Genomic DNA, 23,943 nt, shown 5'->3' with positions numbered 1-23,943 from the left:
AAAGTAAAATAACTGATAACTACGTGTTATTTTTAAGCTGACTTAACAAAAAAAATGATTTATCTTGAACTGAAGCAAATAATTAAGTTAGATCAATGTAAAAAGTTTATCTTTCCAACATCCATATGTGGTCTTATCACCCTCTCACGGTGGAAAAAGTATTATCTGAGCTTCTTCATCCACTAAATCATCTTCAAATGGACACGCCATGCTGCTTCACCTCTCTGTAAACAAATTAACCTTCAACTAAACCTACTCCAGACCAGGTTATGTTCAGAGCATGAGTTGCTATGGCAACTTGACATACCCTGAAACATACCTCCATTTCTGGAACCGAAAGCTGAGGTTATCCGCTACCTTAGCCTCAAACTTACCGTGGTAACTCATAACCTACCTTCTGGAACACCCCCCAGGTGCATACCCCCCACAGCGGGGTGTCGCGACCAGCTATGGCTCGACAAGCCCTGTGTGCTTTACAGCAAACGCCACCCGGATCTTACTGTACCGGGACCGTGGACTGAATTGCTCAATGCAAACTGTCAACAGTTCGCTTACTGCGCCGCGGCGGCTTGTTTACAAGCGATCCAGTTTTGAAACATGGACCAATGAGTCAAACAGTTTGTCTAAATCTTAGTCTGTGTGTAGGTTGGAATAAAACCACAACCTGGTTCACTCTCCATCCATACTGCTGCAAAAACCGCTTTCTGCTGCTACTTCCGTGTCACTGTGACCCACATTCATTCCAGAGGGGAAAATAAAAGCAAGAATGACCGATCTATTATTGTCTAGATGAAAATCAGAAAAATATCATTAGATTTAGGATGTCCAAGCTTGCTGCTTCGCCATACTGCCCATCTGATGTGGAGCATCAGATGGGCAGTATGAACAAAACCACAAACCTGCAAGTTGCCAGGCTGAATGTCTGCCATCACTTTAAAAAATATTCTCAGAAATTACATTCAAAGCTTATTTATAACTTTGAAGTGAAGATTCTGGTGTCAACTCCATCAATACACAAGTTTACCCAAAACCAAAACAAAAATACCTTCAATTTTTCTTTATTTCTTTATTCCATACAAATGTTTACAATCCTGAATTTAAAATAAATAAGAAATCTTGGCAGCATCTATTCAAAGAAATATTGATTGAATCAGCTGGGCTCACACTCTGCTACAGAAACAGTAAAAATGTGAAAAATGCAGTCAGTCAATCTCAGCCCTGGTCTGGTGAAAACTCTGGTAACAAAAGGAGGTTCCTTGGTTTTTGAGTAGATCCTGGTTCTTGTATGGGGAGGTTTCTCTGTGAATGACTGAGCGTGTCATAAAACCAAACCCTAAGCACAGAAAAACGGGACATGAACACGGCCCTCACCAGACCGTCCCAGACGCTACAAATAAACTAGGGTTACCAGGGAAACGGTGCTCGTCCTGAAGTCAAACACAGTCTGTGGAAGTGCAGTGAACATCATGCAAGTGTGAGGCTGCCACATGTCATGCATAGATCCCTCTGGACAGACTGGTAGGAAGACATGAGGCGTCCACAGCGGCGAGCAGCTTCACTCTCCAAAACATTCTTCATCGTTGTCTGAAAGACAGAACATCCAGAACGTTCTCTCCCCTGATGGAAACCTTCTGCTAAACTCGGGTAACTTTAAAAACAGATCAAATACAGAAAGTTTTAGAGAGTGCATTTCTGAATCATTTTTACACAAAACCTAAACACATATTTACTGCAGTCAAAGGACGAGAGCGTTTTGGTAAATCCCTATTTTGTTGGAGAAAAACAAAATATTCATCATCCCTTTGTTTACACTCTCTCCTGCTAGCTTACAGCCCCTCACACCCCCAAGCTGACAAAAGTGGTGCAACAAATATAGCGAGCAGAATTGGAGCTATCCATCCGTCCAGTTCTGATCCAGATTCCAGCTCAGACCAGGAAAACAGAGACCTTCATGGATCTGTTGGTCTGACAGTGGATGATCAGAATGGAGCAGAGCGGAGAGTTTGAGGACCACCCAGAGTATTTTCTACGTCACACTACAAACCTTTTTCATCTGCTCCTGAGTATTTGAATAAAGAAAGAATATGCTTAATTTTCCCTAAGCATGTCCTCCAAAATGGCTACAAGAGCAGCACTTTCATCTGAGTGGGTCTTTATCCCTTGTGCTATCTTATGGGGTCCAGTTGACCCCCCCCTTCCATTGACGTGTTCTCCCTACCATGACAAAGGTGGATAAAGGTGGAAAGATTTCATGTAATCCATGGACACCAGTGAAGATCACAAATCATTGAAGAAAAAAGGTTCAGAGCTCTGTCTAGTGCAGGGGTCGCCAACCCTGTGCTCGTGGGCGCACCCCTTGTGGAGCCCGCAGGGAGTGCACCCTTTCTTTTTTTTTTTTTTTTAAATTGAAGCAATAATTAACAATAATCAAACAATTATGGCGTGTACGTCAATGTCAACAATATCAATTCTGAGATAAATGTAGACAAAAAAACATATGAAAACAAATGTAACTTAAAAAAATAATCAATGAAAATAAGGGTCTATTACAAAAGTTGAAATAGATCAAATAAATTACATAATGTTTGGGCATTCTTATGATTCATGTAATGTAAAGATTTAGAGAATAGGTTGAGACGGTTTAGTAATCCATTAATGTGAGGTTTCACCTTTAAGAATTTACAAGTTTGAATAAAATTCTTTGATATTACAATCAGTGCATTAATCAGAAAGTCCAGATTTTTGTGAATTAATTGTAATCGAATTTTAATTGTATTCCAATTTAAAGGGTTAATGATGATGTTTTTGGATTTGAGCCAATTATGAAAAGAAGACCAAAACTCTTTTACATGAAAAACTTCAAAGAAAAGATGTTCCACAGTTTCTAGGTCATTTCCACAAAAGACACAAAGACCACTGTCCCAGTTAAAGCGAGAATGTAAAAAATGATTGGCAAGGTAAATATCATTTAACGGGAATGCTCCAAAAATAGCACTGCTCATATAGGAAATAAGTCTATTGTGGCGATCTGGGAGCTAGCCCCGCCTTCAGCTTTTAAAACTCATGGGAAGTGGGGAATCTTGGTTGTGTTAAATCGCTCACCATAAGTGAGGGAGCTGTGAGCAGAAGTGAGCTTAAGGCTGTTTGGCTGGTGGTGGGTGTGTTAAAAAAAACGGACAGATATGATTGTCCACTAACTTATGTGACTGGCGTTCTCAACAAACCGGGGTTGGGCTTAGCATGGGGCACGGGTGGCAGGTCTGGACATGTACAGTGGGGCCACTACTAAGTAAGAGGATAGTGAATTAAGACTTGGGCGCAACGGTACCGGCCTGGATATTAGAGGGTGTTGATTCAGTGCTTGCTATTAGTAATTGTGTAACTTTAGTTCTGCTATCATGAAATACATGGCAGAGTATGGAACGGCCTGAAACTTGCAAATCGGCGCTCCCACCTTTGAGAAAGAGGTGAGTGTGTGTGAGGAGGAGAAGAGGAGGGGTAGTGGGTGCAGGTTGTGAGGTAAAACAGCGCATGGTGACCATTGCGCAACACCTGGATCATGACGTGGCTTAAATGACTCAGCTCATTCTAATAATGTCCTTCTTCTCTAACTATTGCGGACATTTTTAATACGGTTGTTTAGTTGGTGATAGTAACGTATAAATAAAGACAGCAGGTAATGTAGGCTGGGAAACAGCTGCACTTTTCTAGACCATAAATAAACTATAGATCATTTGTTTATGAAAGTATTAAGGATGTTGATGTTGCACAAAATTAGGAAAATGCCAAATATTTTTGGAGTAATCCCAGTGATGAGTTCTGTGATTTAGTTTTTAATGTTTTATGAGACCTAAACATGATTTTCACAATAACAAGTTTTTAAATAATCAAATCCCTCTGATACGTTTCACAAAAACACACACAGGACCAGAGACACACACAGAACATCACACACCAAGCAGAAATGAACTTAGTGCTAAAAATGATGTCAGGAGTTCAGCTCTAAGAAAATGACAAAAGAGCAAAGAAAACAGAATAATTTGATTTATTATTTCTAATTATTAATATTTCCTGGCTTTGTTTGTTCATATTTGCATAATTTTGATAGAATATATTTATTATTCTGGATTAATATTCTTGTCTGTTTTTATTCACATTTATGTTTAAAAAGTTAAAATTAAGTTAAAGTGTTAAAGGTTTAAAAGTGTGTTCAATAAATGTTTATCTTGTTTGGCCCGCAACCTAAAGAGTCTTTTGGATTTAGGCCCCCTCTGCAACAGAGTTTGACCCCCCCTCTAGTACGAGTCTAGGAAATTCATGCATGTTTTTGTGTAAAATGAGCAAATAAAAATAGGGCACACACAAGGACGTCCTCAAATTGTATTTGTGTGTGTGGGGGGGGGGGGCACCTCATACCACTAAGTGCCCATGAAATAGCCCTCAGTCTCAAAAAGGTTGGTGACCCCTGGTCTAGTGGGTCTAGATGACCCGACTCCCCATATTAAAGTGCCTAGGATAGACCAAGGGTTACATGTGAAGAAACAAGACATCAGAGGAAACAGACCCAAAGATCGTCAGCTAACCGATGAAAGATCCAAACAAAAAGTGGGATTTTGGACTGATCTGCAGCGTTTTGGGAAGCAAACACACACTCACCTTCCTGGTAAGCACCGTCTGCCATCACTAGGTGGAGGATGTTGGGGTACAGATGCTGGTGCTTTGTTCCAAGTATGCTCAAAACCAAACTGGAGCCCAGCTCTATATTTTCATCTTCATCCTCATGAATAGCCTTGGAGAAAGAAAAAAGGCGTCTGTTGAGTCGCTTGGCATCAAATCAACATATTACAGGAAGGTCATGAATAATTCCCAACCTTGATCTTATTGTAGGCTTCAATGAACTTCTCAAAACCCATCTGCTGCTCCAGGTCGAAGCGCAGCTCTTCCAGCCGACTGAAGATGCTGTCGTGATGCTCAGACGCCCCCCCCTGGTCCTCCTCACTGCCATCTATAGTGGAGCAGAAAATCCCATCCGTAAACCACTGGCTCAGAGTTAAGAGGGTAGGACTCTGGGTAATCAGATTACATGAGCGACCTTTAGTTTTCCCAAACAAACATGTTTACATGATCATTTTACAGGTCGAGAACGACTCTGAGACCACACAGTTCCCAAACTGTAAACTCTGCCATGATGGGCCTGTTCAAACTGTGGGGCAATGCTGTGCACAGCGCGTCCCACCCCATCAGGAACACGAGCCGAGGTATCCGCCGCATACGCAGAGGCGGGAAAACCTGCTCATGTCCTTCTGAGGAGTCTCCACCCTCACTGAAATCCAGGCCTTCAACTCCCCGAAATGTCTTGCTTCTGTTACGACTGCACTAAGAAAGCATCGGGAACAAACTACGGTGGCCCTGAAGTGCCAATCACATAAATCACTCAACACCAAAACAGGTTAAAGATCACAAGGACAATTAAAAATGTAAAACAAATGATTATAAAAAAATAACATCACATTTTGGAAATCAACACAAATTTACAGAAACATAAAAACGATTTCTAAAAACAAAAGTCATTTCTAGAAATCATAATGAAATGTTAAAAAATGAAACAAAGTAAGCAACCCAAAAAGGATGATGGCATTTGTGAAGACGAGGGAACGCAGAAGAAGGTTTTACCTGAACTGGCAAACAGCTGATTAAACAATCAGCAAACGTGTGCAGTGGGCGTGGCCAGAAGCTTAAAGAAATCTCCTCTGATGGAAGATATCGCCATGACAAAGAACTTCCCGCCAAAAAGGTGAACAAACATCATCATCCAATCAGTGACGTCCCCTGATACCCACCTGATCCAGTTTCTCATACGTTACATTTTTAACATTTCATCTTCATTTCTAGAAATTACTTTTGCTTTCCAAAATGTTTCATTTTACATTTTGTTTCATTTTTGTTAAATTGTGATTTTTTATTTATTTATTTATTTGGAACCCTTTTTTTTGGAATATTGTTTTGATTTCTAAAATATTTTCTTATCACTTCTTTTTTGTTCTTTCAACTTGTTGTTGTGATCTTTCATTTGTTTTAGCATTGAGTGATTTAATGATGTGATTTGCCCTTCAGGGCCACCGTACAAAACCCTACAATGAACCACTTGTGAGTCTAAAAGGGAAGGCTGCAGTGGTGACGACCTTTTTTTAGAGCTGGAAGTCAAATAGAATGAATTACAGATATGTATGTTCACAATGTCTGATCTTCTTCTTCTTTAGCAGTCCGTCGATGTCGACGATGACGTGGGGAGGAGCTTGTGCCTATGGCGTATGTGGGAGGACATCCCAATGTCTGATATACATCCTCATAACTTCCACTTCCTGCTGGAAGCTCCGCCCCCTGATTCTAGATTCATAGAGTTCATGTCCTGAAGCCAACGAGGGTTCAGGACACACAGTTGAGTTTGAAGACGGTCTGGGGAAGTCTGAAGCTCCTTCCTTCCAAAGATGGCATCTTTTCTCATTCGCACTGGCTGGCAATAACTTTTGAAGCCCCCTTCATGTTGGGGGTGAGCATGGGGGGGGGGGGGCAGGGCAGCCCTTTGAGGACAAACATTCATTTTTAAACAAGCGTTAAAAAACATTTGTGAACGCGTTATTGACACGTTAACAGCTCTAGTCGTGACATGCAGAGGACTGAGTGTGTGGTTTGCAGAACCAATCAGAGGAGGTCACGGGCGGGACACGCTGGAGACAGAGGCACGGCTGTCCCTGAGCCAAAACAGCCACATAGAAAACGCCAAAAAGTACAAACAAATCAGTCCACCCCTGCACTGTACCACACATCTCAGTCCATCCATAGATGTTTGTCCTCAGAGAAGTGGGATGAAGCAGCTTCATGAGTCTTAAAGTGAAGCCTCCTACCTGAATGCCACTCTTCATTCAGCTGCTTGTTATTTCTGCAGCGCTCTTCTCCCATTCCGTTAGACAGCAACTCTCCTGCCTCCTCATCACCAGGACTGCCATTAGAGCATTCCTCATCCTCCTCGTCCGCCTCTTCCTCATCATCATCATCCCCTTCTTCATCATCATCGTCATCCTCCTCCTCATCATCTACAGCCATCTGATTGTTGGGATGCATCTCTGGAGGCTGCCTGCTAAAAAGCTCCTGCTCGGCGTCTCCTGCTGGGTTTCCGTTCAGGTCTCCAGCAGCCATGACCGCCTCTTCCGCCTCTTCCTGCAGCAGCCTCTCCATGGAGGCCCGGATGTCCTGCAGGTCCTCGTCTTCATACGCGCTACAGAGCAGAGCCCACCTCATCACTCAGCTTTCAACAACACAAGCTTCAAACACAGACTGAGCTTTTCAATGCTAGTGTTTTTAAAGTCATTCTTTCTAAATGTCATTCATGTTTGAAGTGAGCCCTTGCTTTGTAAATGTAAATAACTGAACAACATCAGGTGTTTCATCGTCTGGAGATGCCTCACTCTTCAGCTTCTGACTGCTCCTCCTCTTTAGCCGCATCCTCCAAGTCTTCAAGCTCCAGGTTGTTTTCCGGGACAGCATCCGCCGTGCTGGTCGCAGCCCCCTCCCGCTGAGGGCTGAAGAGTCGGCCGAGGTCTGGCAGAGAACACGTCCGCAGCATCTGAGCACGTCAAGAAGACACGCCTCAGTCATGTTTCAGTCAGAGTGACTGGTTTCTAAACAATATTTCTTAGAAAAAAACCCGTTTCTCACTTAGACCCTTTTTCACTCTAAATGAGAACATGTGGGATTTTAAAAAGTTTAACTCAGCCAAAGTTTGACAGAAGTCAGTGTTAACATGACTGAAGCTCCTGAAGTTATCCATTATGAAGACAATAATGCACGAGTGCCCCCCCAGCAGGGACTTGCTGAGGGTGTCCCTGTGCTGTTTAACACGTTCAAAGCGCCCCTCATCACCTTGGGGTTGTTGGCATCGAACATGCCAGTGGACAGACCAATGAGGAGGGCGTTCTGCTGCTTGGAGCGCAGGGGGGACACGGATCGGGAGCGAGAGGCCAGCGAGGAGGAGGACTCGTCCATGGAGGACTGAGGAGAGAGGACTGCTAAGGCGGCAGTGCGTCGGTGGACCGGGGAGCAGAACTTCACGAACAGAGGCTCCTCCTGCTGCAGTGAAGCTACGGTGAGCAGAGGAGGGGAGGATTTCATGAAGATTACAACGACAGAGAGAGAAGATGGCACGGCTCTGCTTCATCTCACCAGACGGTTCGGGGGTTTTCTCTGTCTCCATCATGTCGGTGGGCCTTGAAACAGCATCAAGCGGCCTAAAGGGGAATCCGAGTTCAGTTAAAACTCTTTGGTTTTCTGCTGAGATCATCAACTTTGTTGCTGTTGTAAAAGTCACAAGTTCATATCAAAGCAGCAAGTGGCTTCAAATGGAAAGAAGCCCCAATGTTCACCTGTGCTGCCATGCTTGCTGCACATCAACAGGAGAAGAGGACGCCGGTTTAGGACCCTCCTCCAGAACCACACACTCCAGGTCGACTGGACCTGGAGGAATGGGGAGTGCGTTAGACTGCTTCCATGTTATTGTCCCACTCTGCTCCTGATTCACAACTATTTGAATAAAGAAATATTTAGAAATACAATTTGGAGCTTTATTTTATTTTAGGTGTCCTACATCCTGAGAAAAGTCCTGCAGGAGCATGTTAAAAACACCAGGAACAGGATTCTCCTGGGTGGGTCATTCAAATGATTTTACTGATGATCTTAGAACCGTTCTGACCCTGAGACTCATGGAGGTTGGGGGTTTCTTCAGCCACGCTCTGGTCCTCAGAAGACGTTAATTCTTCAGCCGGGTCAGGCTTATCTGAGGATCATCAGACAAAACAAACATCTGTCAAGTATGTCAGAAAAGTGTAGCTCAATAATCCTTCCTTTCAAAGATCGAAGCGAGTCGACCTTTACGTTTTTGAAATACTGTTTCCTTGATATATTGCGGCTCATCTTTCGGGATCTTGCCCTTTTGCAGATTCAGCACATCTTGGCACACTGTGGGATTAATAAAGTATCATCCAATTCAAATTTTTATATTACATTTGTTTTCTGATTGGCTGTTGTTCTTGTTAATCAGTTTCTTCCACGCCATGTCTCCTGTACAGAGACGCAGCAGTTTGCCAGGAATACACAAACCTTCCATCGTGATCAGATCTTTGTTTTCATTCTATAATCCTGGACTTTGAGAGTGTTCATGTCTGTCTGAGAGAAGTGTATAACATGTGCAGTGAGGAGTTTTACTGCCTTTAACGTCTGTAGTCCTACTTTGTATATTTCCTCTTTTGCGGGACATTAATGGAACGCACCCCCGCGATAAACGAGAGAACAGTGCAGTAAAAAACAAAACTCAACCAACCACAGCCAGACGGCCCATCCTCATTCATGGTGGAAGACGCCATCTGCTGGCTGAGGGGTTGAGGCTCCGCCTCCTGAAGCACTGTCAGCACCTGCCCCACTGGACTGGCCCCCCACTCCTCCCTGGGAACATCTTCCAGCAGCCCCCCCATCTGTATGACATCCCCCACAGTGTGATCTGTCTCAGCACACAGGAAGCACAGATGAGAGTCTCTGCAGCTGCAGACTTTAGAGGAGCCGTGACGAGAGAAGAGCCTGACCAATGAGTGTAAAGCACGTCTCCTCCAAGGTCTGCTGAGCTGCAGGAACGACCAGAGGAAGACCGGCGTCCCACCTCCTCCGGTCCCCACCAGGAGCAGGTCTGTCTTCTGGAGAGGAGGCTGAACCGGGAATGTTGGAGAGGGAATCATGTTCTTTTGTGAAGAAGAAAGAAGCTGTTTGTCATGGAGCCTGAACTTACCTTGTACTGCAGGACACGTCTCCTTTGACGTTTGTTCAGATAAAGGAAGTACAGGGAGCTCGGCCGCCTCCCACTTCCTGCGGTCTCCGTTTGAGGAGGGCGGGTTCTGCTGGACGGCTGGGCCTGGTTCTGAAGGGGCTGGAGCAGACCCCCCCCCCGGGCTCTGGGGCTTCAGGTTTTGGTTGAGTCTTTGCAGAATCAGCGTTTTCTGGCTCTGTTGAATGAAAAAGCTGTCATCTTCACTTCAGGCAGGCGGCTTGTGGGGAAAAGCATAGAAACGAACCTGGATTGCTGCAGCCGGGTCACTGATGGTTTCCTTTGGGGAGGTGATCTGTAAAAGCACACGTTGACCTGCTACAGCTGTCAAACCAAACAGTTCAAGTCAGATGGGAAACACCGACCGCTCCAATGTTCTTCAGGGCGGCTGTCATAGAGATAGCTGGGCTGGATGGGTTGGATGCAGGCGGGGCTGGAGCCTCGGAGTCAGAGGTGGATGAGACGGCTGCACCTCCTCCTGCCAGGCCCTCCTTCAACCCTTTGGATGCAAGCTTTCACAACCCAATTTGTGCTTTAAGAGGGACATCCAGGCTTTGCATGTCTATTGACAGAAGAATGGAGGCTTACATGGTCCTCCCAGGCTCTCTTTTCTCTCTCGTGTGCTTCTTGCCTCTTCTTCTCCAGCTGCTCTTTCAGTACGGCGGCTCGGGCGTTCGCCTGGGCCTGACGCGCACACAAGTACGACGAGATGGAAAAGGAGTCCAACAGACCATGTGTGACCAGGGTTATATAACAAGCCAGAAGATTACAATCTGATGTTCTTGCAGACTCACTTTTAAAGCTTCTATCTTCTTTCTCCTAAGCTCCGCCTCCTCGTTGGCCTCTTGGCTATCTGAGCCATCGCTGTCATACTGAAAAGGGCATCAGTGGTCAAACTTCAGAGCCCCCGCCAACCCGTTCTAATGAGGGAATTTACCTTCTCTCCTCGGAGTCGAGCTTTGATCTGCTGACGCTCGTTGAAGTTCTGCAAGCGGATCTGCCGAAGTCTGGTCAGGTATTCCTGAGAACAGAAGCGCAAATACGACAAACTCAGAGAGAAAAAGAAAGAAGATGAAAGGACAAATGCATGCAAAGCTCAGTTAGCACGCTAAAACCATTCAGAGGGATTAAACAAAAACACAAATGAAAGAAACAAAGGTCAAATTATATTCGAATAGTTAAAGCCCCACTCAGTGAAGTTGTGTTTTTAACATGCAAAACTGCATTTCTGAGTGTTTATTTAAATCGCTGTGAATCAGGATCAGAAAAAAATGTTGTTTCATGGGTGTAGAAAATATGCTTGGAGGGCCACGAGCTCCCTGCTCTGCTCCATTCTGATGCAGACCAACAGATCCATGAACGTCTGTGTTTTCCTGGTCTGAGCTGGAATCTGGATCAGAACTGGACGGAGGGACAGATCTGATATTGCTGCCATTTCTGTTGCACCACCAATGTTAGCTTGGAGGTGTGAGGGGCTGTAAGCTAGCAGGAGAGCATGTCAACAGAAAGTTCTCACTTTTGGGTGACAGGAAGAGGGGTGGGATTGCTCTGCGTCTACAGTCCCACCCACAAAAAGACAATCTGAGTGGGGCTTTAAGGGGAAAAAAATAACTGGAATGATGGTTACTGGGAACATTTCACAAGTGGAGAGCGTGACACCGGTGGATCTACCTGTGGGCATAGCAGACAGATGAGGTTTGCAAAGCCAGACATGCGGTGAGTGAGACTGAGTCTGGGCATCTCTGCACTCCTACCTCCTCCTCCTTGTTGACTTTAGGTCGCCTGCATCCAACTCCACTGGACCGGCTTCCATTGATCGCAGCCAGGTTTTGATGCGCTCCCTGTTTATCGTTTAATTTAACCAGATTTTAGAAACTTGAATCCAGCTGCCACCAAAGTCACAAGCTGGGGCCACATATGAGTGAAGCTCCCCAAAGCTAATGTGAGTACATGCTGAATCAAAAGCCTTTTCTTGTTTGGGCTGATTACATTTTAGCATGTCTCATTAATTATAATGCAGCAGATTTATAAAGAATGGCAGTTAGCGTTAACGTTAGCTAAAACTACGTGATTTGGATAGAAGATTTTATAGTGTATTATAATGTTCATTCCTCATAAAGAACATCCCCAAACTGGTATTTTATAGCAGTTCGGTTGGTAAGGTGAAAGACTACCACGCAGGAAACCAGGGTTTGATTCCTGGAGATGAACGAATCAAATGATCAAATGGCCGAATTAATGGCAAGCAATTAACATCACCCAGTGAAGGCCCTTGGGCATGACCCTTAACGCTACTACCTCCGGACCGCGGGATAAAGTACAACTTGATGAACTATTCAGTCATTTTATTTTATTACCCAATCTCAAATCAGGTAAAATCATTTGTCCTGGACTCCAGGCTGAGCTAAGAGTACACCCACACAAAAAACACACAAACACACATAATGTATGTGTGTTTTTGTGGCAGACCAAAATTGACCCAAAAACAAGCCTGGAGCTCAGGACAAATGTTTTTTTCTACCTGTTCAGTATTTCATGTGTTCCCTGTCTAGATATATGCATATGGTTATGTAAACATTTACCATTTCTATCCTCGGTCTGGATAAACTGCATTAGTTCCAGATAATGACCGTACAGGTGTAGCTGCCTGTGTTTGCCTCTGCATGTTCAAAAATATGGCTGAACTGATGCTTCACATGTTAAACCAAGCAAATCATCAAAAATTCTAGATGCATAACCTGTTTTTGCTGATTTTACATAACTGAAAGAGTGGGTTAAGACTTGCAGAGGTAAAAGGAGAAACAGCAGACAGTTGGGCAGAGCTTCATGATAAGATGCCTTATGGCTCAGAAAAGACTTGGTTTTCCCATTAGAGCTGAACCCAAACAGACGAGACGGCTTTTCTCAGCTCCTTGATTCAGTATTCATTTTACAATATTAGCTTTTTCATGAGTGTAGATTTACAATCTGTAACACAACTGTTGGTCTTTGCTTTAGTCCTGCAGGAGCGCTAGCCGCTCCAGCGCTTTGAACAGAAGGGCGTTTTGGAGTGAGTGCAGAGAAAGCAGAGCCTCTCACCAGCTGGCCCTCAGCACGGACTTTGTTGAGCATGGCCTCCCGCTTCCTCTGCAAGAACTCTTCAACCTGAAAGGCTCGCTCAGCCGCCATCTGACCCCGCTGCCTGAAACATTACCCCACATTACAGCAGCTCGTCTTCTCCAGTTTCCTTCAGATCCGTCGTGGACTGATCCACTCACCGGCTAATGTGCACGTGTTTGGAGACGCACTGCAGCCTCTGAAGCTCCCTCTTGATTGCACTGTGGTTGAAGCGCCTGGAAGAGGTGCTGGGCAGAACCGGACCTGCTGCAGCCGGTTCACCTCTGAAACACAGCAGAGACCCGACACTAAGAGTTCTGTGATGTTTCCCATTAAAGGACGCGGTCATACCGGAGGGGACTGCGCGGTCCCGCAGAGAGCCAGCTGGCATCTTTATGCTGGGGTTTGGCCGTTTGGTCCAAGGCAGGGTGGCTTTGTTCGGGGGGGCTCTTGCTGGAGGCGGGAGCAGGAGAGGCAGCCCCAGCAGCCCGCTTCACAGCTCTCACAAAACACTGAATACAAAAGCTTGTCAGCAGTGACCAGCTTTAGTCTGAAAAGAAACACATCTGAAGGGTGGAACTACCTTTCTCTCTGGGCTGCTGCCTCCACTTGAAGTCAGGATGTGCTTCCAGCCTTGTTCTCTGGCTTGATTTATTCTGGTGATCTGAGGGAAATCACAGGCAGGATTTCATCAGTTTTCTCTAGAGCTTATAGTTAAATCCGGCACGTCCAAAGTCCAGCCCACGGGTCAAATAATAATAATGGATTGGATTTTATCTGCGCTTCCAATGTGTCCATTATTCATTCATACCTGGTGAGGGTAACTACTGATGTAGCCTCAGCTGCCCTGGGGCCATTTTTATTGAACCACTAACGTTAGCCACAGAGGCGTGGCTGCCAGTTGGCGCCTACGGCCCCTCCGACATTCGTACACATTCACACTGCACTGGAGCTGCACTGGAGGATGAAGTGTCCCCCAAGGACACAACGACAGTTAAATGGGGGGAGCAGGAATTGAACCGCCAACCCTTTGGTTATTGGTAGGGTTGTGCCGATGGACGATATTATCGTCCATCGTGATGGGTGACTGACATCCCGATGGAGAGACCACCATCGTGATGCCATGCCCCCGCCACGTTGCGCGTCGACACCATAAGCCGCGGTTACATGTACAAAATATCTTGATGGGATCAATGGTTGGATTAGAATCCAACCGTGTACATGGGCCCAGAAAAATGTTTTCAGAATATAAAAACGTTCACTAAGGTCACACTTTCCATCGGAATAAACCATTCGCACATGCGCAGTAGGGTTTGAAAAACGGAAGGATATAAACTCCGCCGAGCGGCTTTTTTTTTCAAACTTTATTGTATGTAACAGTTCAATACAAAACATTGTTAAACAGCGCCGAGCGGCTATATACATTGACATGTCAGCTCGGTAAAATACGAGATGATCTTCTAAACGTGCTTTTAATAATGTTACGGTTATTATGAAACACCTGTTCGCTCATCATTTGAATTTTAATCCGTGTGGTCAGTTCTTTTTCTGAACGAAGCCAGGATTAGCAGTATGCTAACACGGGCTAACAACATTAGCTTTGGGTGGTTCTGCTTGCTGGCTGCACGTAAACATGTAAGAATAACATCAGCCTTTATTTAGTCGGGACACGACTGGAAACACAAATCCGCGTGATTGTTTAAATGTTTTTTAAGGACTGAGCGACATTTCTGCTTTGAAGCTCAAACCACTGTGTGTGCTGACGATCCGAGCTGTGCACAGACACACACTTTTAGACCCGGTTCTGAGTTCGGTTGCTTGTACCCCTAGAGCTGCGGGACGGATCGCAGTCTTAAATCTCCCACACATACCGCTCATGTACCCCCCCCCCCCCCCCCTTCCCATCAAACACAAAGCTGTAAGTCCGCACTCCCCCGGAAGTGCGGGAGCGGACTACTTCTCTTCTATTTTGTTTGTTACTTTTTTTGTTAAAGTCACCTCCCTCAGTTTATACTGGATCATCGCGGATTAGTCATCAGTAGGGAAATAAAATGAAAAAAGCAAAAAACGAATAGCAGTTATATAAGAACGAAAAATGTAAAAAATACCCCCCCCCCCCCCCCCCACGATGTCATCGTCCATCCCGATGGTTGACAGCAAACATCGTCAACGGCCAATTTAAGGGACATCGCCCAACCCTAGTTATTGGACAACCTGCTCTACTGCCTGAGCCGGCGGCATGCGTGGTCCAAGGACACGTGGAAATTGGAGTGTTTATTTGCTTGAAATATGAAACAACTGTGTTTACCTCCAATCCCAAAAGACTGTGGCCATTTTGAACCGAGACTGAACAGAGCAGAATATGAACTGGAAAGTGGCTTTTAATTTTTGGATTTCCACAAGGACCCGTGAGTCCAATGAAAGCACCACAAAAGAAGAGCTACGAGGTAAAACATCGACTGCCAAGCACTGCAAACCTTTCACTAACGATGAATTTATGACTGTCAGATGAACGTGCTGCAGAACATTTGTCCTAAGAAGAAGCGAGAGTTATAGGAGTTTGCCTGCCTTGTAACTCTGTGGTCCGGAGAATTAAAGACAGTTCATGTGAAATGGAAGGAGAGTTTTTCATTAGACACCTCTCAGTTACTGATCTTTGAGAGGAGTAGACAATGACACAAACGTGAACAAAGAGCTGCTTGACCTCCAGAACCTAAAGGGCCCAACGAGAGGAAACATTTGTTTCTCTGATCTTTGCACTACTGATCAAGAGAACCGTTTGTTATTTTCCTTGATGTAAATCCAGGTTTATTCATTCATCTTCTCCCTCTCAGGCTGCAGTTATACTTTTATTCAATAGTTTACTTGCATTAATCCTGCAGCCTGGTTGGTTGGCTGTCATAGATTTTACCTCATCACACCTGTCCCTCTCTGCTGAAGGTTTGGACGCCCCTGGTTTAAGTCTACCAACGGTGTTTGGTTGTGACAGGTCTAATAGGATTAATATCTGCCCTTTTCTGCCCCCGTGGAGCTGTAGGCCCTTTTATACATGATACACAAGTACATTGGGGGATTTGGATAAAAAGGCAAGAATACACTTTCTGAATGAAACCTAACACGTAAAAAAAACAACCCAAAAAACAAGAAGGATTTGGGTTTAAAACTTCATGTACTGAAGTATATTTTATCCAGTTAAACTAAGCTGTTCATGGGTAATTGTTCAAGTGAGGGGAAATAGGAACCAAATAAATAAATAAGTGCATTCAACTGCATTTGAAATACAGACAAAGAGGCAGATGGCTCCTGAAATGCTCACCTTTTCTTTTTCACATCTCTTCATTTGCTCTGCTTTCAGCATGAACATCTGAAAGACACGTTTTTCAGAAAGGCTGGAACAACTAGGAAAAGCTTTCCTGAAAGAAAACAGTGCAATAACCTGCTCTCTCTGTCTCCTGTCCTTCTCCATCAGCTCCATCCTTTTCTTCTTCATGTTTTCCTGCAATGAGACAAAAGAAATCCTCTTCACTGATCTGACAGAAAGGGGAAGTCTGGTGTCAGGGATGAACCCAGAAAAAGAGCAAATGAAGGGGAACCTTGATAATACTAGTCATAGGGACAAAGAAAGACAGGAGTGGAAGTCTCTGATAAAAGTACCTCCTGCTTTTTCCTCTCCTCCTCCACCTGACTCCCTCTTCTCAGGTGGGCTGCTGGCAGAGGTGCCTAAGCAACACATTCAATTAAAAAAAAAAACCACGAGTGACACATTTAAAACATTTATCTTACAGGAAGAAACTAAACTAGAAAAATGCAATTTAGCTGAAAACATAAGAAGTGAAGAAAATACAAACTGGTTTGTGTTTTAGAGCTGCCCTCCTGTCTGAGGGCTTTCTGGCTCCATCGGTAACTTTCCTCACGGTTAAAGGCACTCCGTATTTGCAGGCTGGTTTGGTGATCTTTAGGGCTACAGTATAAAAAAAGAAACGTAGTACAGAGGGGGAAAAGTATTTGTCCGTCACCAATTCTGCAGTCTAAAAAGATGAGTTTGGTCAGAAATCTTCTTAATAGAAACAATTCGGCTATGAGAGTCAGAATGTAAAAAAGAATCCAGAAAAATCACATTGTTTGATTTCTAAAGAATTTATTTGTATAAATAAAGATCTGGTCTATAATAAAAGTTCACCTAAATACTTCATGTAACCCTAGTTGTCATTGACAGAGTTCAAAGATCTTCTGTAATTTTTCACCAATTTTACACTGTGGCTGCTATTTTGGTCCATTCTTCCCCGCAGATCTCCTCTACAGCTATGATGTTTTGCGACTGTTGCTGGGCAACACAGAGTTTCAACTCCCTCCACTGATTCTCTATTGGATTGAGGTCCAGAGACTGGCTAAAACACTCCAAAATCTTAAAAAGCTTTTTACATAACCTTTCCTGTGTTGCCTGGGCGATGTGTTTGGGATCGTCGTCATGCTGCAAGATCCACCTCAATGTTCTCACTGATGGAAGGAGGTTTCTGTCCAAACCTTCCCCATTCATGGTTCCATCCATCCTTTCCTTAATACAGATCAGTCGTCCTGTCCCCATTGCAAAAAAACGGTCCCATATCATGCTGTTTCCACCCCCATGCGCCACAGTGAATATAATGTTTTTTGGATGCAACTCAGCATTCATCCCCCTCCAAAAACAGTCAGCAGCGTTTCTACCAAAGAGTTCAATTTCAGTCTCATCTGATCATATGACCTTGTCAAAATCTTCCTCTGGATCATCCAGATGGTCTCTGCAGAACTTTAGACAGTTTGTCTGTGTAGTTCTGGACTGTTTCCTCATCGTTCTCTAGATCATTTGTGCCACCATGTCAGATCATCCATGAAACTCCAGATGGGGGGAGAATGTCAGTGATCTTGTATTTCTTCCATTTTCTAATAATTGCTATTACTCTTGTCCTACTATTGTAGATTGGTTCATTCCAGTCTGGTCCAGATCTACAATCTAGTCCCTGGTGTCCTTTGACAGCTCTCTGGTCTTGGTCATGGTGGAAAGTTGCAGTCGGACTGTTTAAGAGTGTGGACAGGTGTCTTTTAAACAGATAACCAGTTCAAACAGGTGACATTATTTCAGGTAATCAGTGGAGGACAGTAGAACTTCTTACAGAAGTCACATTTCTGGGAAGAACAGACTTTTTGCCTGTTTGTTAGAAGTAAATATTTCTATTTTTGCATCTCTATACAAATAAATAAAAAAAAAAAAAAAAAAAAAATCAAACAGAGGGATTTCCAGGATTCTTTTTCCATTCCGTCTCTCACATTTGAAATATTTCTAATGAACATTACAGACCAAACTGATCTTTCATGTGCGACTCCTGAAAACTGACTACGAAGCCCATTGAAACGACTGTTGTTGTAATCTTGGGCTACATAAATTAAATTAAATTGAATTGAATTGATTTGTCCCACCAGATACGGACATTTAGGCAATAAGAGAAGCGATTGTGTGTCAACTCATGAGGTGGCACAAGCCTCATGATCCACCAATGACATCACGGTAGATTATTGTCAAACATCGACTCTCAGTGAACTTCTAAAGCTCTAAAACGAAATTGTTCTGATTGGAGCAAATGGTTGGTTTACCTGTTGGCACCTGTGCCACAACCATTTTAGGCTGTTTGTGAATAAAAGTATGGCGAAATTCCTGAGCAATTATCTGCAATAAACAGACAGCAAATGTTTTTACAGATATTTAATCAGACTCATGCGCATAAAAAGCATTGAGAAACCAGAAAACATACCTGTGGGGGGAGAAACTTCTCTATCCTACAAGACAGGAAGGGCTTTTCTAGGATGCTGCTGACTGACGGCCTCTCTCGGGGGTTTCGCCTGAACAGCTGAGCCAGGAGGGAGCGCAGCTCTGGGGAGTAGTGGACTGACACAGGGGGGTACGAGCCCCGGATGATCTTGAGAACCAAGTTCTTCATGTTTCCAGCCTCAAACTAAACAGAAAACAAGCAAACAAACACACACACAGACTGTGAAGGCTTCCCCCGCCAGGGCGCCACAATGAGAGGAAGACTTCAGACCTGCGATATTAGTGATTCATATTGCCATGACGGTTTGAAATGTGATCCAAGAACAAATAGCAACAAGAAGCAGAGGAGGTGGGCATTTTACATAAAAGGCTCTGTTTGGCTCGTTAAATACCTCCAAGCTGCCGTAATATTCTTTCAGCATGCGCGTAAACATTTAAGGTAACCACTCATGGCAGTTTCCACCGTCTTTTGCATCTCATCCATTGCCATGTCAAAGAATGTGCGGTATATTGTGCAGCCTAATCTCAGCCTCCAGTGGAAACTTGAACTTTTGTCATGTTGAACCTGTAAAAGTTTGTTCAAATGTTTCCATACTGGATTTTTTTCCTTTTAAACTCATAGTGATATTGAGTATTGATACATGAATAAAAAACAACAGCATTTCCGTTTCACTGCAACCGTTTCAGTTAGATAAAAGTCAACATAGCTTACTTTTTCTCCAAATCCTCATCATCTATAAAGGAGATGGGCATCCAGCATAAAGGAGCTCCATCTGATTGGTCAAATGAATTAGGGACTCCATTTGATTTGTTAAATAATTCAAGCTGCTATGTTTTGGTATGTGGGTGAGCATTTCAGGCAGGCATGTCCAAAGTCCAGCCCATAGGCTGCCTTTAGATTACCAATGGCCCACAGGGTCCTATCATAAAATCAATAATAGCCCCAGTATTTCCCCAAAACTGTGTATGATTTTTTGATTGTGGTTGGCTAACATAAATTTGGCAAATTCACACATTAACGGTCATTCTGGTAAAGCGTATTTAGGTGCGTTTGTGTTTTTTATGAAAAAATGAAAAGTATACCAATGCAGTAAAATTACTAGTTTATTTGCATTTAATGTAATTAAAATAGTTCACAGCACGTCAGGCTGAATGGCCCTCATCAAATCTGACTCTCTCTGTAAAAAGTATGGACCCCCTGACTTAAAGTAAGCATTTATCGCATTTTATGCCGTTTTTGTAAATACCCGGATCACACAAGCGGATATCGCGATGACAACACATTGTCAATTAATTGTGCAGGTCTATTCAGCACACGGGCAAAAAGACCATCATGCACCGCTTTAGTACTCACTGCATGCTTCAGGGTGCACATCTCATACAGGACACAGCCGAGAGCCCAGATATCACTGAGGAAGGATGAGAGAACATAAACATGGGGCAGAGAATGTGAGCAAGGGCATCGTCATCAATGAGAAAAACGGACATTTCATCTGGAAAAACAAATAGAAGGAGACTTGCTAAGTTTACTACACCCATTGTAAATGAAAAGAAATAAATTACATGTAAACCTAAAACAGACACAGAAAATCAATATCTCTTTCATGCTGATGCACATGATCAGATTTCATCAATAAAGAGGACACCCTGTTCTGACATTAACCTGATGCCAAACATCCTCTGTGCCACATGATGTCATGATGGACAGCTGGGACAAACAGAAACCTCCTGCTGTTAAAAGGAGACAGTCATACCTTTTGTTGTTGTATGGTTTGTTTTCACAAATCTCTGGCGATAAGTAATATGGCGTTCCAATGCAAGTCCTGGCCAGCTCTACAGTGCTATGACAGAGAGAAGCGCCGTCTTTAAGTCTAGTATGTTTCTAGTAGGTGCAGAACCGTTCAGAACATGTACCTGTTCAGGACCCTCGCAATCCCAAAGTCTCCAAGCTGCACCGTCCCATCTTTGGTCAGAAATATGTTCTGCACACGCATGAAAAAACGGGAACAGTGTAGAGCTTTGGCTAAAACAATGAGGTCTGGATGAGGGAAGCAGTACCTGTGACTTGATGTCCCTGTGCAGAATCTTGCGACCATGCACGTGTTTGAGCGCCAAACAAATCTGCACAAACCAGTCCAAGATCTTTGAGGGGAGAGAAGCAGGTCAGCACCAGCATTGCTCCTGGCAGAGATGACCACGGCTTGATTTGATCAAAATAAAGAATCAAATCATGCTTTACTTGGTCTTCAGAGAAAAGCACTCCTTTCTGAGAGTTGATCTTCTTGAACAGGTCTCCGCCCTCACAGTAGTCCATTACAATGTACAAACAACCGCCCTCTGGAAAACACAAAACAACAACACTGTGCCGGTTATCTAAAGTTTTCACAGCTTTCCCAGACGTCTTTTATTTATAAATATGCAGTTTTCAGCCAAATTCGGTTTTCTAGAACATAGTTTCTGCAGAGCAGCAGGAGTTCATTAGAAATTCACCAGGACCCCTGGTGCGGATTAAACCTGCCCCCATTTCCCATTATCCATCTGTTTACACATTCTCCCGATGGCTTACAGCCCCTCACACCCCTGACATGACATTAGTGGTGGAACAAAACTGGCAGCAATATCGTAGCTATGCAGCCGTACAGTTTAGCCCAGATTCCAGCTCAGACAAGGAAAACGTTAAAGAGCCACTCCAGTGAAAATCCTGTTTTTGGTGTTTTTAGCATGTTCTTGTAGATTTTTGTCACAATAGAGGACATTACAGAATTTAGAATTAGAATTGCTTGTCTTTTCAAATCGTTATGAATCAGGAGCAAATAAAAAAATAAATTTGAAAAAGCTTTTATTTTTATTGTGATGTAGAAACTGAATGGCCACCAGCTTCCTGCTCTGCTTCATTCTGATCATCCACCTGCAGACCAACAGATCCATGAACGTCTCTGTTTTCCTGGTCTGAGCTGGAATCTGGATCAGAACCGGACAGATGGACAGATCTGATTTCGCTGCCATTTTTGTTGCACCGCTAACATTAGGTTGGGGGCGTGAGGGGCTGTAAGGTAGCAGGAGAGAGTGTAAACAAAGGGTTGTTGGGAAATCAGCGGAGGCTTACTTCCACGCCAACAGTCCCGCCCACAACTCAGAGGTGAATTTTGAATGAATTCTTACCTCGCTGCACAACTTTTGTCTGGAAGACGACAAAGATTTTTGGACTTTGGCTCAAAACTGTAGAATCATAATTGAAAGACCACTGGGAACACTTTGAAAATTTATCAAAATATGAATGGAGTGGGAATTTATTCATGTATTCATCTTCTGCCGTTTTATCCCTTTCGGGGTCACGGGGCTGCTGGAGCCTATCCCGGCCACTTGTGGGCGAAGGCAGGGGACACCCTGGACAGGTCGGCAGTCTGTCACAGGTGGGACTTCAACGGATCTAATTTTGAGCAAGCATCAGAATAGGGCGGAGCAGGGGGCTTGTGGCTCGCCACCTGTAGCAGCTACATCACAGCCCCAAGCTTATTCCACATGCATCTGCTCCTGATTCACAACGACTTGAATAAAGAAACACTCAGAAATGCAATTTTAAGCTTCATTTTCTTTATACATGTCCTCCATCACTAGAAAGGGCACGAGAACTCTTAGACTCTTTAGATGATCAGGTGATCTCTGAACTGTCCATACCTTCAAATGACTCCTTATACTGGACAATGTTGGGGTGACTCATGTTGGCGAGAACAGACACCTCTTTCCGAGACTCCCGCCTCTCTTTGGTTGACATCTGCCAAAAGCAACATGGATGTCATTAGAGTCAGCCTACAGCACATGCTAAGGCTAATAGAAATCAACTCTTCTTCTTCTTCTTCTTTTTAAAGGAGGTTACCCCAGAGATGCCAATCTCCTTAATGACATACTGGCGTCCATCCTCTTTCGAGTTGACTAGGATGGCCTTCCCAAAGGAGCCCTCCCCGATCTGCTTCACGTTTTCGTACTTGTCCATGTCACTGAAATGACCTGCTCCACATGCTGGCTCTGAAATGGCATCAGAAACGACTCTATGCCTTAAAAGCTTCCGATTTTAGAGCAAAATTTCGCTCATTATACTGAATTTCTTCCTAAGTGTGCAGAGAAGCAGGTGATGATGATGCGGACAGACAGAGACGCAGCTGCCAGATCATGGCTAACCTCACCAGAGGCTCCACGAAGATGAAAAGGGTTCGTTAAATAAAAGCCCCATAACAACTCAGAACATTTACTAAAACATCTAAACAAGCAAGAGTTTAGTCAAAGTCACAAACCGTCTGAAAATGAGCTTACCATCAGTCTTTTTCCGCTGCTATTTTGCCGAACGTCTGGTTTGTGCTAAAGCCACATATGCCCTGACAGCAATCCCCTTCCTGCATTCTGATTGGTCAGCTTCAAGAAGCCGTTCAGGGATTGGTTCATTTTAACTCTCATCATCTTCCTTGACAATTTCCCGCCTCCTCTCTGGATTTCCTCCCTCCCTCCTCTCTGGATCTGTTGCTGTGGACGTTTGTCTTAACAACTGGGTATGGCAGCCCAAAATAGACAAAAATAAGAACACCGGAAAAGCGCCGAACGAGCCAGTTATGAGACCGTTTCTGAAAAGACCCACGTTATTTACTTCTTGTGCACTTAAGTGTATACTTATCCCTTTAATTAGATCAAATTTAATCTTAGTTATATGTATAATTGATAAAAAGCAACCAGAACACATGTTTACGGACACCTTCAGTAGAAAATGTTGTCCATGCAAACAGAAATAATTCCGTTGTGCTTTCCTCTGTCTTCTTCTTTGCAAAGAAAGAGTTTTAAACAAATACATCAGAAAAGAGCTAAATCTTTTGAACCTATAGCCTATAAATACAAAGGTAAAAATAATCTTTGTTGGCACTTTGAATCATGATAATGGGCGATTCCAGAATTGGAATCACCCATATTTTGATGATAAGTAAATCTTCACCTTTCCAATTCAGTGCTACATATTCATTAATAATAGCTAATAAATTGTCAAAGGCTTGATTTTCTCAGCTTACAGGTCAATTGTACATTTTTATTACATTATATGCAGTGGGTCAAAAATGTGTTCAGTCAGCCACCAATTGTTTAAGTTCTCCCACTTAAAAACATTACAGAGGCCTGTAATTTTCATCATAGGTAA

General features: G+C 43.7%; 1 protein-coding gene across 3 annotated transcripts; it reads right to left on the bottom strand.

The window, feature by feature from the left end:
- Nucleotides 1–1,042: 1,042 nt before the first annotated feature.
- Nucleotides 1,043–23,187, bottom strand: nek1 (NIMA related kinase 1). Of its 3 annotated transcripts, XR_002873127.1 has the most exons (37): nucleotides 23,079–23,187; nucleotides 22,645–22,793; nucleotides 22,446–22,542; nucleotides 21,007–21,104; nucleotides 20,826–20,909; nucleotides 20,682–20,749; nucleotides 20,522–20,608; nucleotides 20,122–20,176; nucleotides 18,751–18,951; nucleotides 18,593–18,665; nucleotides 16,813–16,925; nucleotides 16,619–16,684; nucleotides 16,401–16,460; nucleotides 16,281–16,328; nucleotides 13,548–13,628; nucleotides 13,316–13,476; nucleotides 13,126–13,248; nucleotides 12,947–13,049; nucleotides 11,623–11,709; nucleotides 10,806–10,889; nucleotides 10,663–10,740; nucleotides 10,457–10,552; nucleotides 10,234–10,380; nucleotides 10,116–10,163; nucleotides 9,833–10,046; nucleotides 9,633–9,752; nucleotides 9,374–9,550; nucleotides 8,747–8,830; nucleotides 8,421–8,511; nucleotides 8,221–8,285; nucleotides 7,921–8,138; nucleotides 7,467–7,624; nucleotides 6,906–7,276; nucleotides 4,872–5,005; nucleotides 4,657–4,789; nucleotides 1,409–1,584; nucleotides 1,043–1,333 (listed from the first exon to the last, which is right to left on the bottom strand). XR_002873127.1 is itself a non-coding variant. In XM_023953888.1 (36 exons), exons 2-36 carry the CDS (start codon nucleotides 22,759–22,761, stop codon nucleotides 1,556–1,558), a joined length of 3,969 nt encoding a protein of 1,322 aa, XP_023809656.1. In that variant the 5' UTR covers nucleotides 22,762–22,793; nucleotides 23,079–23,187; the 3' UTR covers nucleotides 1,043–1,555. The 3 variants fall into 3 exon arrangements, 2 of the variants coding, with proteins under 2 accessions (XP_023809656.1, XP_023809657.1); XM_023953888.1 differs by having other exon boundaries at nucleotides 1,043–1,584; XM_023953889.1 differs by lacking the exon at nucleotides 11,623–11,709 and having other exon boundaries at nucleotides 1,043–1,584.
- Between the last annotated feature and the right edge of the window lie 756 nt (nucleotides 23,188–23,943).

The sequence above is a fragment of the Oryzias latipes genome, chromosome 4, assembly GCF_002234675.1.
Source record: "Oryzias latipes chromosome 4, ASM223467v1".
Lineage (NCBI taxonomy): Eukaryota > Metazoa > Chordata > Actinopteri > Beloniformes > Adrianichthyidae > Oryzias > Oryzias latipes.
The sequence above is the reverse complement of the archived record's forward strand: the minus strand, read 5'-3'. Positions and strand labels throughout refer to the sequence as shown.